Here is a 13304-nt window from a genome sequence, read left to right as displayed (position 1 = left end):
CACGGTGGTTACTGCTTGAGAATGAAATCTAATTTGATGCAGTTAGTTTTGTGTCTGAAACAAAACGAACAGGCTGTGGATCTTGTGCAGGAGGGTGAGAAGTAATTTTTTTTATTAATTGTGGATATTTGTGAATGTATGGACATTCAACTGCTCTGGTGGTTTGTTAAATAGGAAAAAAAAAGAAAAAGTGACCACTCAGGCCACATTCAGCATCTTAGTGGGCAATAATTGAAATGTTGTGGCTAGAAACACAGGGCAAGAAGCCATGCTGGCCACTGCCTTTGACCCAGTGACATAAATGAAATCAGTGTGCTAACCACAGAATGGCTGGAACTCACATTCTGCATCGATGCTGTAAGGAAATGAAAGTGTCTTTCTTACTGTATGGCTGAGCTGTAACGTTCAGACATGGCAGCTGGTGTGTCCTGTGTGTGTGTGTGTAAGTGCAACTTCCTGTGTTCTGATTTCTGCCTCCTGTGTTGCAGCGTGTGGCCAAGCTGCTGGAGATGGCTACAGAAAGACACTGTATTGAAATGAAGGCACTGAACAGGTCTGTATGTGTGTGAGTGTGTGTGTGGGTTGTGTGGCTGCGTGGGTGTGTGTGTGCCCTTGACCTTTTGCACGAAAGAAAAACACACAAATGAGTGATGAGTCACCTTGTGTTGCAGGCTATTTAGCTTTCTCATTCTCCTAATGGATCAGAGTGCTGTGTGTGCATGTGTGTGTGTGTGTGTGTGTGTGTGTGTGTGTGTGTGTGCGTGTGTGTGTGCGTGTGTGCTGTTACCTCGTGCTGAAAATATTTTGATTATGAACGTCTTTTTTGTGATTTGATGTAGCGACTCAGCACAGTTGCATGGTCAGTGTGATAAAACAAAAGTGTTGCAGTTGGGTTGCAGATTTTATCCTTGACCCTGCTTCTGGCCTCTCAATGCAAACAAAAGCAACAGTTGAAGCTTGTGTAAGCCTAGTTTATCATTTGAGTCCCATGTCAGTAACGTCTCATACAAAGACACATGCAATCGCTAAAAGATGCAGAGAAACTAGTTGATGCTTTCATAGCTACTAGATTAGTCTCCTGTAACTTGTTACTGGCATGTTGTCCTGCTGTCCCTCTAAACGGCTCCAACTAGTTCATAATGCAACAGTTTGCTTACCAGGAAAATAAAGTCTGAGCGTATTACTCTGGTCTCATTCAGTTTACAATGGGTTCCTGTTCAGTTCTGCATGGACCACAAGGGCTTGCTTGACATTTAAAGTCCTTAATGTATGTCTAGAAATATTCTCACTCATTTTTTCCTATTAGCAGTTGTGTTGTTATTTTCATTTAAAGCATAGCGTCTCCCTTTGAGATTTCATTTATTTAACTATGAAAGGGATATATAAATGTAGATTGTTATTAAATTATTTTACTTATTTTTATTTAGCTATTTTTACTATAAATTCAGTTGTCATGGCAAAATTCCTGCCGGCTTTGCTGTTTGTTCCTGTGTGGGAGTGCATGAGTTTGCCAATGCTAACTAGTGCTACCAGTCAAATCTAAGTGTGTGTGTGTATATGTATGTGTGTGTGGTCCAGCTGATGGAGCTCAGTATCAATGCCATGCGGTTTTCCTCTTTTCAGTGAGAATAAAGAGGGAAAGAAGAAAGAATCAAAGCGGTCATGTTCCGAGAAGGGCAGGTGAGGTGGCCACACACACACACACACGCACACACACACACACACACGCACATATTTTCTATATGTGTCTTTATGGTAGCTAATACCGCCAAATTGGTTTTATATATTGAAAAGATTGATTCTTTTGAACAGCAATTGCAAACCTTTGAACAGTAATGTAAGTAAATAGGTTAACCCTTAAAGTCTGAGGACTTTAAGACTGTTTCCAAAAAAAGTTGGAATGCTGTGCAAAATTTAAATAAAAAGAGAATGCAATGATGGGCAACTCATTTAAATGACAATAGTACAAAGACAACATATCAAATATTGAAAGTGAGAAATTTTATTGTTGTTTTTTTTTTAAATATGTGCCCATTTTGAATTTGATGCCCGCAACATGTTCCAAAAAAGTTGGGACAGGGCAACAACAGACTGGTGAAGTTGTATAATGCTAAAGGAAAGCAACTGGTGGAACATCTCACTACTAATTAGGACAATTGGCAACAGGTCAGTAATATGACTGGGTATAAAAGAACATCCCAGACAGGTTCACCACGCTGTCAAAGCCTGCACAGGCAATTAGTGCAACAATTCAAAAAGAACATTTCTCAACATAAAATAACAAAGAACTCTTCATCTATGGTACATAACATCATTAGAAGATTCAGAGAATCCAGAGAAATCTCTGTATGTAAGGGACAAGGCTCAAAAATTTTTTTTCTTTGGGTCCTCAGATGGCACTTCATTAGAAACAGACACGGTTCAGTAGTGCAAATCACTCCATGGGCTCAGGAACACTTCAGAAAACCACAGTCTGTAAACACAGCTCATCACTATATCCAAAATGCGAGTTAAATCTCTAAAATGCAAAGAAGAAACCATTTATAAACAGGATCCAGAAACGCTGCCACCTTCTCTGGGCCCGAGCTCCTTTAAGATGGACTGAGGCGAAGTGGAAAAGTGTCCTGTGGTCTGATGAATCAAAACTTTACATTTTTTTTGGAAATCATGGACAGTGCATTCTCTGGGCTAAAGAGGAGAGGAACCATCTGGCTTGTTATCAGTCACAATTCAAAAGCCAGCATCCATGATGGCATGGGGTGGGCATTAGTTCTCATGGCATTGGTGACTTACACATCTGTGAAGGCACCATTAATGCTGACCGATATATACACAGATTTTGGAGCAACATGTGCTGTCGTCCAGACAATGTCTTTTTCAGGGAAGGCCTTGCTTATTTTAGCAAGACAATGTCAAACTACATTCTTCACGTATTACAGCAGCATGGCTCTGTTGTAAAAGAGTCCGGGTGCTAAACTGACCTGTCTGCAGTCCAGACCTGTCACCCACTGAAAACATTTGGGGCATTATGAAGTGAAAAATATGAAAAAGGAGACCTCGAACTGTTGAGCAGCTGAAATCCTGTATCAAGCAAGAATGGGAAACCATTTCAGTCTAAAAGAAGTTGTTAAAAGAAGAGGTGATGCAACACAGTGGTAAACATGCCCCCGTCACAACTTTTTTGGAATGTGTTGCTGGCATCAGATACAAAAAACAATAACATTTCTCAGTTTTAGCATTTGGTATGTTTATATTTAAATTAAATATGAGGTTTAAGTGATTTGCACATTGTTGCATTCTGTTTTTATGTACATTTTGCACAGCATCTCAACTTTTTTGGAAACGGGATGTATTTCTCAGTAACTACACACACTACAGTGCAAAGTTTTTTTTTTAAGTTATAAAACTGTATAGCATGTTTGGATCAACTGGTGGATCCTGGACATTTAGGCATTTAATTAAGTTAGTAAGTGTGTCAAAACATTCCATCCTGGAGGCATTTGGTCCCCATTAAAGGCTAAATACATAACCCCCTCACACATACACTGACACAATTGTAAATAGTATGTTAATTTTGCTCTCTCTGTCTGTAAAGACTACCAGGCCAAAACATTAACAGCAATGCCCTGAAAAAACTCCAGACAATCTGCTTGCTTTTCTGTTAAAGGATTAAAAAAATCCTCCTACTTTTTATGCTTTCACAGCTGACTGCACTCCAAGGGCAAACAAGCTAGAGCTCTTTCTTTTTTCTCTCATTGCTTCTCTTCTTTTGTAACTGAAAAATGCGATTGGAGTCTGAGAAGTCATTTGTTTGCATGGGTCAAGGCCTTGACCTGCCTATTCATGAAAACAAAAGCAATGACTTATCCAGGAGGCAAGAAAAGCTGAGACATTATAGCTGAGATTCAGAATGCTTAGTTATCCACGGCTCGTACAGGCCACTTCAAAGTGAATTCCAGACTGTTTTGTTTGCATAGATTGAAGCTATTTACATAAAGCCAAGGGATATTGCAAATATCCTTCACATTTGGATTACATACTGTTTATTTTGTGATAGTGTTTATCTTGTGCCTATGCCTTTATTATTTGTTGGTCATTTATGATTAAACACTGAAACTCAGTTACTCATTTAAAAAATAACATATTAAAGGTAAATTCCACTGATTTTTTTTCACAATTTCTGCATAAGTCAATCGTTGAGATGTAAACAAAGTAATTCAGAGTGGTTTGATGTAAAATGGTGCACTATAGAGAAACTTGCCAACTTAGATTTTCTTTACAGTAGTGGTAATAGAGGAGTTCCAACATTTACACAAATGTAGCATCTTTGTTTACTATCCAAAGCCTTTAGCGAATCTACACATATCTTTAGAGTTTTCATAAGTAAAGTTGATAATGGTAAAAAAATCATAGATGTGGGGAAAAAAAATTTTACTTTGGGGACTATTTTGCCTTGTAACACCCCGCATGTGGCTTTCCACCTTGGATAGAATTTAGTCTAAAACCTTCTCTAAATTATCTAAAAAATATTAAACAAGCTACTAAATATGAGTGTTCAAGGCAATATGATAAATCCACAGGACCTCATTGTCAGCCATTATTATCATTACAACCGTTACAGAACCATTCTACCCAGTTAGAAACTGCGTTTACATGGTAAAAACAAAAAACAAAACAAAACAAAAAAACTATTATTCAAGTATTCAGACCTTAGATATTTGCAAGGATTATATCATAAGCTATTTAAACCCAAAGCATTATTTGATATATTAATAAGCTAAATACCTATCCCAGCTGTCATTGGGCGGAAGGCAGGATACAGCTGGGATAGGCTCCAGCACCCCACCGCGACCCAGAAGGATAAGCGGTTTAGATGATGTATGTATGTATAAGCTAAATACATACAAAATCATCATTTATAGGATACATGCTATTGGGAGGTAGCTCTCTCAAAACACTACTGGTTTTGGTCCGTGGGCGGAGCTTTATTTTAGCCACACCCCTGCATTTTAGAGCAGAAAGTGAGACTGCATCCCTGTCCCTCATGGCCACATGGTGATCCCACTGTTTTGAGTAAGTGTGTCCCAAAGTCTGAAAATCAGTGTGTAACCTGATTATGTTTTGACATTTTCTGCAATTAAGTAAACTTTTTTGTTTTAATGAAAAATACTATGATTTTATGTATGTACAACTGTTCAAAGCTGTGTTTGGTGTAAAAGTCCAAAATTGGGTCCTAGTAAGCACTAGTTCCACCAAGACGGATGCCTTGTATGTACAGATGTCCTTGGCCAATAAAGTGATTCTGATTGTGATCAACTTAAGCTTTGTGTTTCAGACTGAAGAAGAGCATGAGTTGTGATCAACTTGATGAGGACGACACACAGGTAAGCCAGGCTGTCAAAGCCAAAGACATGGGCGAGTGAGAGAGTGAGTGTGTGAGTGAATGAAGGAGTGAGTTAGCGAGTGAAGGAGTGAAGGAGGGAGTGAATGATGGGCAGACACGAAGAAAGAACAGGAGAGAAAGGGCGAGAGGGAGGGCAGTGGAACTGGAGAGAAAGCAATCGAGCTAACAAGTGGCAGTAACCATGGCTACTGTGGAGAGCTTATAGACAAAAAAGCCTCAGATCTGTTCAAACGTGCACACTCACAAACACACATACACACACACAGCGAGATCAGGGCACCCTGACTAAAGAGTGGTTCTCTCTTAGTCATGCTGTTTTCAGCTGGTGTGGACTGCGAGCATGTGGGATGTGACTAATTCTCCTTCACATATTGGCTCATCAAAATTCATTCAGTGTTTTTGTGTCACCGGCCCATCACATGGAAATCTGGGGTGTGAGCAATATGGCCCTCACGGTCTGGAGAAGAAAGTTAAAGTGGAGAAGAAAAGGCATTTCGGCCACTTTTGAGTGTCAAATCAGGCCCGGTGAGGTTCTCAGAAAACAGCGCAAATGAGACTGAACAGAACGTTCTCTTTGTCACGTGACAACAAACACTGCATACTGTGAAGCTAATATTAAACACTTATCTTGTGTATGGAGAGAACACGAATACCCTCTTAAAAATAAAGGTGCCAAAAAGGGTTCTCCTTGCATGATGCCAGAGAAGAACCACTTTTGATTCCCTAAAGAACAGTTAAATGGGTGGTTGTAAGTGACATGTGTGAGTGGGCCTGTCACAATTATTACATAATTGCCTGATTACAATTATTTAAGATGACCACAATTATTTTCCACAGTCACACCTTTCAGAACTTTTTTATACATCTGCTCGATGTGTTAAGCAAAGCATTCACTTGTCCTGATATCTTGGCCCGCGAAATTATCTTAAAACTAGTCAAAATATCTACTAGTTCTTACTGAGATCATCTTAACAAGATTATAAGATTATTTTACCTACAGACATATTTTTTTAAGTCACTTTACAAGTGAAACTCATTGATAGAGAATTTAGCTTGTTTTGCTCCTAAAACAGATAAATTGTCTTTTAATATAGGGAGATATTAGTCATTATTCCAAATATTGACTAGACTGAAGACGATTTCACTTGCCAAGGTACTGTTTTTTTGCAGTGTAATTCCCACATATACACATGGATGCATCTTACACATCCTACAGTCTTAGCAAAAAGGTTATATGACTTGTAACAATAGTGGGACCCTTTTTAGTGCTATATAGAACCATTTTTAAAAAAGCATGCAACTATTTATGCATCCAAATGATTCTTTGAACGTTAATGGCTCTGTATATAACCATTGCCTTTACTGAAGAACCCTTGAAGAACCATTTTTAAGTGTGTTTGCTGCGCTTGAAGTCTGAAATAGTACAGGCTTGTGTGTTGTGTGCTTGCATTTGAGTAAAGTGCTTATGTTCAGGCATGCGGGAATGGTAGTGTTGTGGGTTTGTGTGGGTGCTTGTGGGTTTGTGCATGAAGATTTTGGAGATGCACTGAGATTCAATTCACAGCTCAAATTCCCCTGACCAACTAGAAGAAGAAAACTTGCACATTTCTGAGGGAAGTGGTTCATATAGCCAACATTACCAACATTGTCTCAACAAGTTTTCAGTGCGGAACTAACCTAACAACACTGAGCTTGTGAAAAACCTGTCGAGTTTGACCAGTCAGAAGCAACACCCACATGTGCTGTACATGACCTCACAACCACAACTAACTGACACTACATTTAATGTTCAAGCCTCAGGCAAGAAAAAAATGAATATGGTGGTCACTATGCATTACTGATTAGCATTGATTAGGATTAGCATTACTGAGTTAGGAGAAAAAACACACTAAAATATGATGTTCATGCTCTGCTACGAGTCAGCCTGTAAGTCTGAAACATTAATTTAAATTTTTTAAAGAGACCTTTTTGGACCAGGTCAGACATCTTCACATATCAATGTCACAGACTCCAAAAGAAGATCTGGCTCTATGTTTAGGTCTCAAATGCAACATTAACATTATACTGATGAAGATATGATGACAATAGTAGATCATTCATTTATATCCCCAGAAGACTCGTCCTTCACCAAGTTCTCTTTGAAAAGCTCTTTCAGTGCTTGCAATCCTCAGATTCATCCACTCATGAGGGTCTGAATCACAACCAATGTTGCAAAATGTTCTTATCGCATGTTGCATGCAATCACATTGTCACTAGAGAGGTCTCCTAATCATAAAACCTTCATAGTTTTAAGTTGCAATTACAATATTGGTCAGAAAAATTGTGCTTAGATATTTTCTGTAAATCATTCAGCCTTACTGTTTAGGTTGTTTTCATACTTCACCTCTTTGACTTCTTTTCCACTTTAGAGCCAAATAGTTCTCAGGGCTGTACTGTGCAGTTCTGCACTGGTGCATACTAATAAAACCGTTACAGTTTCTGTGCTGCTAAATCAGAACCAGGAAATACTGAAGACAACTACACACAAGAGTTGCTCAGCAATGGTTAACAGGCTAAATGCTACAGAACATGTTTGATTCTGGCTGTCACTCCAACACTAGTGACTCAATTTTGTACTCTTGGCATCTGTGGCCTCTAAATGCGTGTTACTTGAGCATCAGTTAGCTGGAACAGAGCATGTATTGGAATGGGTGGAACCTTTAACCTGCTAAGTAACATTACACTAGTGTTAGCCTAGCCCAGCAGGCTACAGCTCAAAACACAACAGAACAGGTTTGATTTTGGTTTTCTGTCACTCCAACAGCGGTCTCTCAACTTTGCTTTGTCAGACATTAGTGTCTACACTTGTAAGAGCAGAGAAAATGGAGCCTGTACTGTGATGTCCAGATCTGTAGGCAACCAGATAAGCTAACAGGCCTAGAGGAGCTGGTTAGCATTAGTCTAACTAGGAAGCTACAGATCTAAACAATTTAAGGAGCAGCCTTAATTTCAGCTTTCTGCTCCTCCAACACTCAACACTTCTGTTCCTCCAGTTCTCAGATTTGAGTCACTATCATCTAAAGCTTTTGTTAGTCACAACTAAGCCTGGTTTGTGTTAGAAAGAACTGGTAGCATGCTAAGCTAATACTAACCAACTCCACTCTACTAGCTAGCATCACTGCTTAACATTTGTTGCTAGCTTAATGCACAATTAATGTTTATTTAATACTTTCAACAGATCGAAAGATAAACATAAAATGTGGCAGAGAAAAAGACATTGCACATTTTATATTTTATATTTTATTTTTTCAATATTTTTCTCTGTCAAGGATGTGTTAACTCTTTTTCACTTAAAAATTGACAAAACAAGTCATTTTACTAGGGGTGTTCAAACTTTTGCATATGACAGTACATACATAAACAGACATGAAAAGGCTACATTCCGTCCTCTGTTTGTACAGTGCTCTCAGAACTGGCTATAGAAAAAAAAGCCTATAAACAAAATGTCTTGTTTTTAGCATGGTCTTACTCTGAAAATATATGCGAATCTAACCTTTAAGCAAGGCAGACTTGTTAAAAAAAATCCTTACAGAAACATAAACATGTGCATGCATGCAATTTCATGAGTGTAAATGTGAGAAATATGTATGAATCATATTGTGACATTAACGTAACGGCCACTTCACAACACAGTCCACAGGCAGCAGTGGGAATCTGGAGCAGGAGCAAAGGCTGAGGAAGAAGCAGGCGTGCACTCTGGCTGATATCAGAGCAATGAGTGGCCAGGTAATCTAGAACCTTCACACTACACCACCCGGCCTGTATTAAGACACTGTAGGGCCCTGAGCTATATCACAGTGCAGTCAAGTCAGCAGGAAACATACACAAGATCATTTAACATTGACATACATCAGAATAAAACAAACTAGGACTGCACAAGACATCATTTTGTGATTTTATTGCCATAGGCATTGATAAACCCTTGATAAGCTGCAACTGACATTTGTTAGATCATGTAAATGCCTTGATTCCTCCAAACACCCATAGGAATCTGTTTGACAAAATGCAGTAAAATGAACTGGATATTTAAGATACTGATATTTTGGCACAACAGCTCAGCGTCGCATAAATATTTTGCTCTTCTAGAGTACAATAGATACATCATCAAATCGAAACATCTGTCCAAATCTTAACAGTCAAATCTGTATAGTTATACCTAATAATGTCCAACAGTAGCTGGTTTATGTATAATTTTCAGTGTATTTTATGTAGTTTTGACAGAAATGAAGACTGAGATGGCTTTTTAGCTATATTGTATAATTAATTTTAAATTTTTATTCAGTTTTGTGTTCAGATAAGCTCAGAGAACATATGGAGCAAAGAAAAATTAGTTTGACAAAAAAAAAATTAACATGATTTATCACTTACCCCAGATGCAGTCAATCAGCCAGGACATGCTTGGTATCTGAAGTTTGCTTCTTATGTTTACAAAGTGTTTACAAAACAAACACTGTACCGCTTGTCATCAAACTCATCTCCGTAAATACTTGCCCATAAACATCTCTCAACCTTACTTTGGTCTAAAAAACATACAAAAAAACTGTCACATAGGTGAATGGTGGTGCAGCCACTGTGAGTAACCAGAACTGCTTTTACCTCAGCACAATGTGTGATATCATCCCACGCAAGACGACCAAACATGGGGCTACACAAATTCCTAAACACACAGATGCACTGTAAGGTAACTTGGCAGAGAAGCTAAGTGTATTTGGAAAATCAAAAAAGTTTTATTACACATTTCTATAACCTAAGAATAGCTTAACTAGTTTGCATTGTCCCTGTAGTTACTGCATGATAAGTCTCACTATGTAACAAGCCTGGAATTTTAAGAGGTTAAATGTATAAATAAGGTCTGTCTATGTGGTTCTAATAAATCGTTTTGTTTTAACTTGTTCAAGTAGCTTTTTGGTAGATTTTGGCATGTATTTACTCTGATGAGGTCGGTGACAGTCTTCTTAGCAACCTGGAACACATCAGATATCTAACATATCTTGGTCTATTGGCTGCATCTGGGGTAAGTGATAAATCATTTTAATTATGTTTTCCGGTGAACTATTCCAACCCAGCTGCAATATTGTAACAATATGGTAAAGCTAGCTGCAAAGCCAACTGGCTGATTTTTGTGATCAACAGCACATTATCAAAGCCTAAAGCCATTTTTTGCCAAAAATACAATGAGCGTTCTGGTGTGGTAAAAAGCTGGTCTGTTTCTGTGCCTTCAGAGGTCGTCTGTTCTTGAAAAGAGATAAAGCTCCATGGTCTTGTTAGTGCTCTTTTACTGAACAATTTGCTTAGTCTTTAACTTAATGGCTCATTCTTTAACAAGATTCCACGCATCACCCCTAAACTCAGACCTGGATCATCCCATGGCTTTTATGGGTGCATGTCCAGGGATCCAAGCCACTTGGGGCCCCAACATGAGCAATTATGACAAAGTCTAAACAGTGTTTAATTAACTCTGACGCTGCTCATTTAAGTCCAGCTGGACACAAATAAACCCAGCAGGTGTTAATTCAGTGCTAGTTAATTCAGTGGAGATTTTACTGTGCACCTCCTCTCCATGCCCTTTAATAATCTTCATAAAATATGAGGTGCACCAGCAGAGTTAAAGTGAATCACATGCAGCGTTCTTTTGTAAGTGAATGTATTCATAAGTGCGGCTTGACTGTGTTGACTGCTCTACACAATGTTCTCCCGGTTGATTTGGAGGCCAGGATGTGTCTCGACAGGTTCAGGTTTTGTCCTTGTTATTTCACTGAGAAAATTATGATCCAACGTGAGATTTTAAAGAATATGTCAATACAATGTAATTCACGTCAAATAACATCTTATGTCATCTTGCAAATAATAGTAGGAGCTGTTCATAAATACTTAAATATTGCCTTACAAATATATTATTCAGTGCTTATGTATGTGTTATGAAGTTACTATGAAGACAGCCTACAAATAAAATGTGATGAAATCTATCTATCCTTCCATCCATCCATCCATCCATCCATCCATCAAAATATACCTAAATTGTTTGTACACAGATGTTTTATGTTAGCATTTTTTTCTGGATTGAAAAGTTACACTGAAAATTAAACATGCCATCAAAAATCATGATGGGCAGCATATGTGTCGTGAAGCTAAAGATCTGTGAGTAAACGTAAACCTCTCACTTTATCAACTCTGTGCTTCCTCAGTTGCATCAGGAAGCCATGTCGGATCATGCTAAGAGGATGTGGTCGTTGCCCTGTGACCTCCGGGAGGCTGTCAATGCCTGCGTTAGCCCTCACTTCCCTGAGCAGGTGGAAAAGACTGGGGAATCCAGGCCGGAGCACGGCGGCCATGGAGCACACTATGGCCACGTTTTCCTGGGCTGAGATCTGCTCTGCTCCTTCAACTGGCTGAAATTCTCCAGAACACTGCACTATATAAAACGATAAGTCAGCTCAACTTATCATTATAAGGTAACTTGGCTTTTTATATGGCTTTTTGAGTTAATTCAACTTGAGAATGCTTAAGTTCTCCCAAATTAAACTTTTAGCCAAAACTCCCTTCTTTAGTTCTGCATCTCAGTTAGGTAAACAATATAGAATAAACAATATAGAACTTTTTTTTACTTAATTTCCCCACCTATCTGGGACTTACACTATTCAATCAGTCATTTTCTCCTCTTGAGCTTCCAGATATAGGCTTCAATCTCACAACCTCTTGATGTTGGGATGAATTATTAAACAGTTGCATCACATATTACCATGCTACTTCTCAAAGTTAAAACAACAAATATTTTCTACAGTGTATTAAATATTTATTGACACAAAAATCTTTAAGTGTTCCTGGGTGGTGCAACAACAGGAGATTGTGAGTTTGATGCATAGTGATGCCACAGCCATCCATAAGTGAGTACCCAAGAGGAGGAACATCCTAGTGGAAAAATTGAACAACAATTTCAAATATTCAAATATTATTTACTTCAATGAGATGCAGAACTAAAAAAGTTTGACTAAGGTAAGAAGTAAGAAGAACCATGTAATCAGTTACCTTATAATTTTAAGTTGAGCTGACTTTCATTTTTAAACTTATTCTTAAGTTTCACTTTACTTGGCAAGCATTGAATGTGTTAAAGAGATAGTTTGATCAATTTAAAAAAAAATCAATTTACACAAATTCCCCCTCACCCCAGATGTAATCCATCAGCCAAGACATGTTTGATGTCTTTCACTTGCTTCTTTAGTTTTGCAGTGGAGCTAATGCATGCCTAATGTAGCTAACAAGTACTGGAATTTTATCACCATAAACCCTCACACATTTGCCTCAAACCCTGACAAGTTCATAAGTAATCTCAAATAGACGTGTTTATATTTTTTCTGACCTTATATGTTATACTGTTTTCTAAGAAATGGCCAAAAGTTTATCACAGAGGATTTCGAATCTGGACATTAAACTGGTTAGTGAGACAGGAAGTGGCCAAATAGTTACATTAACAGGTCAGCTAACTACCAGTGATTAAAAAATACAGAACCAGAAACTAGATTCATGGTCCATATTTGAAGATCTCTGGTATTTTATGTAACTAAAACAGTACTGACATTCATACTGAAGCCTGAATTTGGTCATGCATTTGTTAAACATATGTAGTGTGCCATAACTTTTGCACAGGCCACATTTTATGTTTTATTTTTCCCCCAATGTGTTAAATTCAGCAAATAAAGAGTAATTGTGTAAAAAAAATTGGTAATTTGACCAGGAGTGCCCAAAGGTTTTCATATGACTGTAAGTTTAGGGTAAGAGGAAACTGTGTAAATTAGATTTTTGGTCCAGCCATCGCTTTAATACGGTCTTGGAGGGAAATGTTCTATTAACAATGTGCCAGAAT

At 38.2% G+C, this 13304-nt stretch overlaps 1 protein-coding gene across 1 annotated transcript in view; it reads left to right on the top strand.

The window, feature by feature from the left end:
- plcb2 (phospholipase C, beta 2) overlaps positions 1 to 11886 on the top strand; it is a 45064-nt gene extending 33178 nt beyond the window's left edge. The window contains exons 28-32 of the mRNA XM_036593737.1: positions 489 to 553; positions 1624 to 1680; positions 5336 to 5384; positions 9077 to 9169; positions 11629 to 11886. Of these exons, the coding sequence (XP_036449630.1) occupies positions 489 to 553; positions 1624 to 1680; positions 5336 to 5384; positions 9077 to 9169; positions 11629 to 11808 (444 nt within the window). The 3' untranslated portion in view covers positions 11809 to 11886. The remainder of the gene's footprint in view (positions 1 to 488; positions 554 to 1623; positions 1681 to 5335; positions 5385 to 9076; positions 9170 to 11628) is intronic.
- The last annotated feature ends 1418 nt before the right edge of the window (positions 11887 to 13304 follow it).

The sequence above is a fragment of the Colossoma macropomum genome, unplaced genomic scaffold (assembly GCF_904425465.1).
Source record: "Colossoma macropomum unplaced genomic scaffold, Colossoma_macropomum, whole genome shotgun sequence".
Classification (NCBI taxonomy): domain Eukaryota; kingdom Metazoa; phylum Chordata; class Actinopteri; order Characiformes; family Serrasalmidae; genus Colossoma; species Colossoma macropomum.
This window is presented reverse-complemented; position numbering and strand designations above follow the sequence as displayed.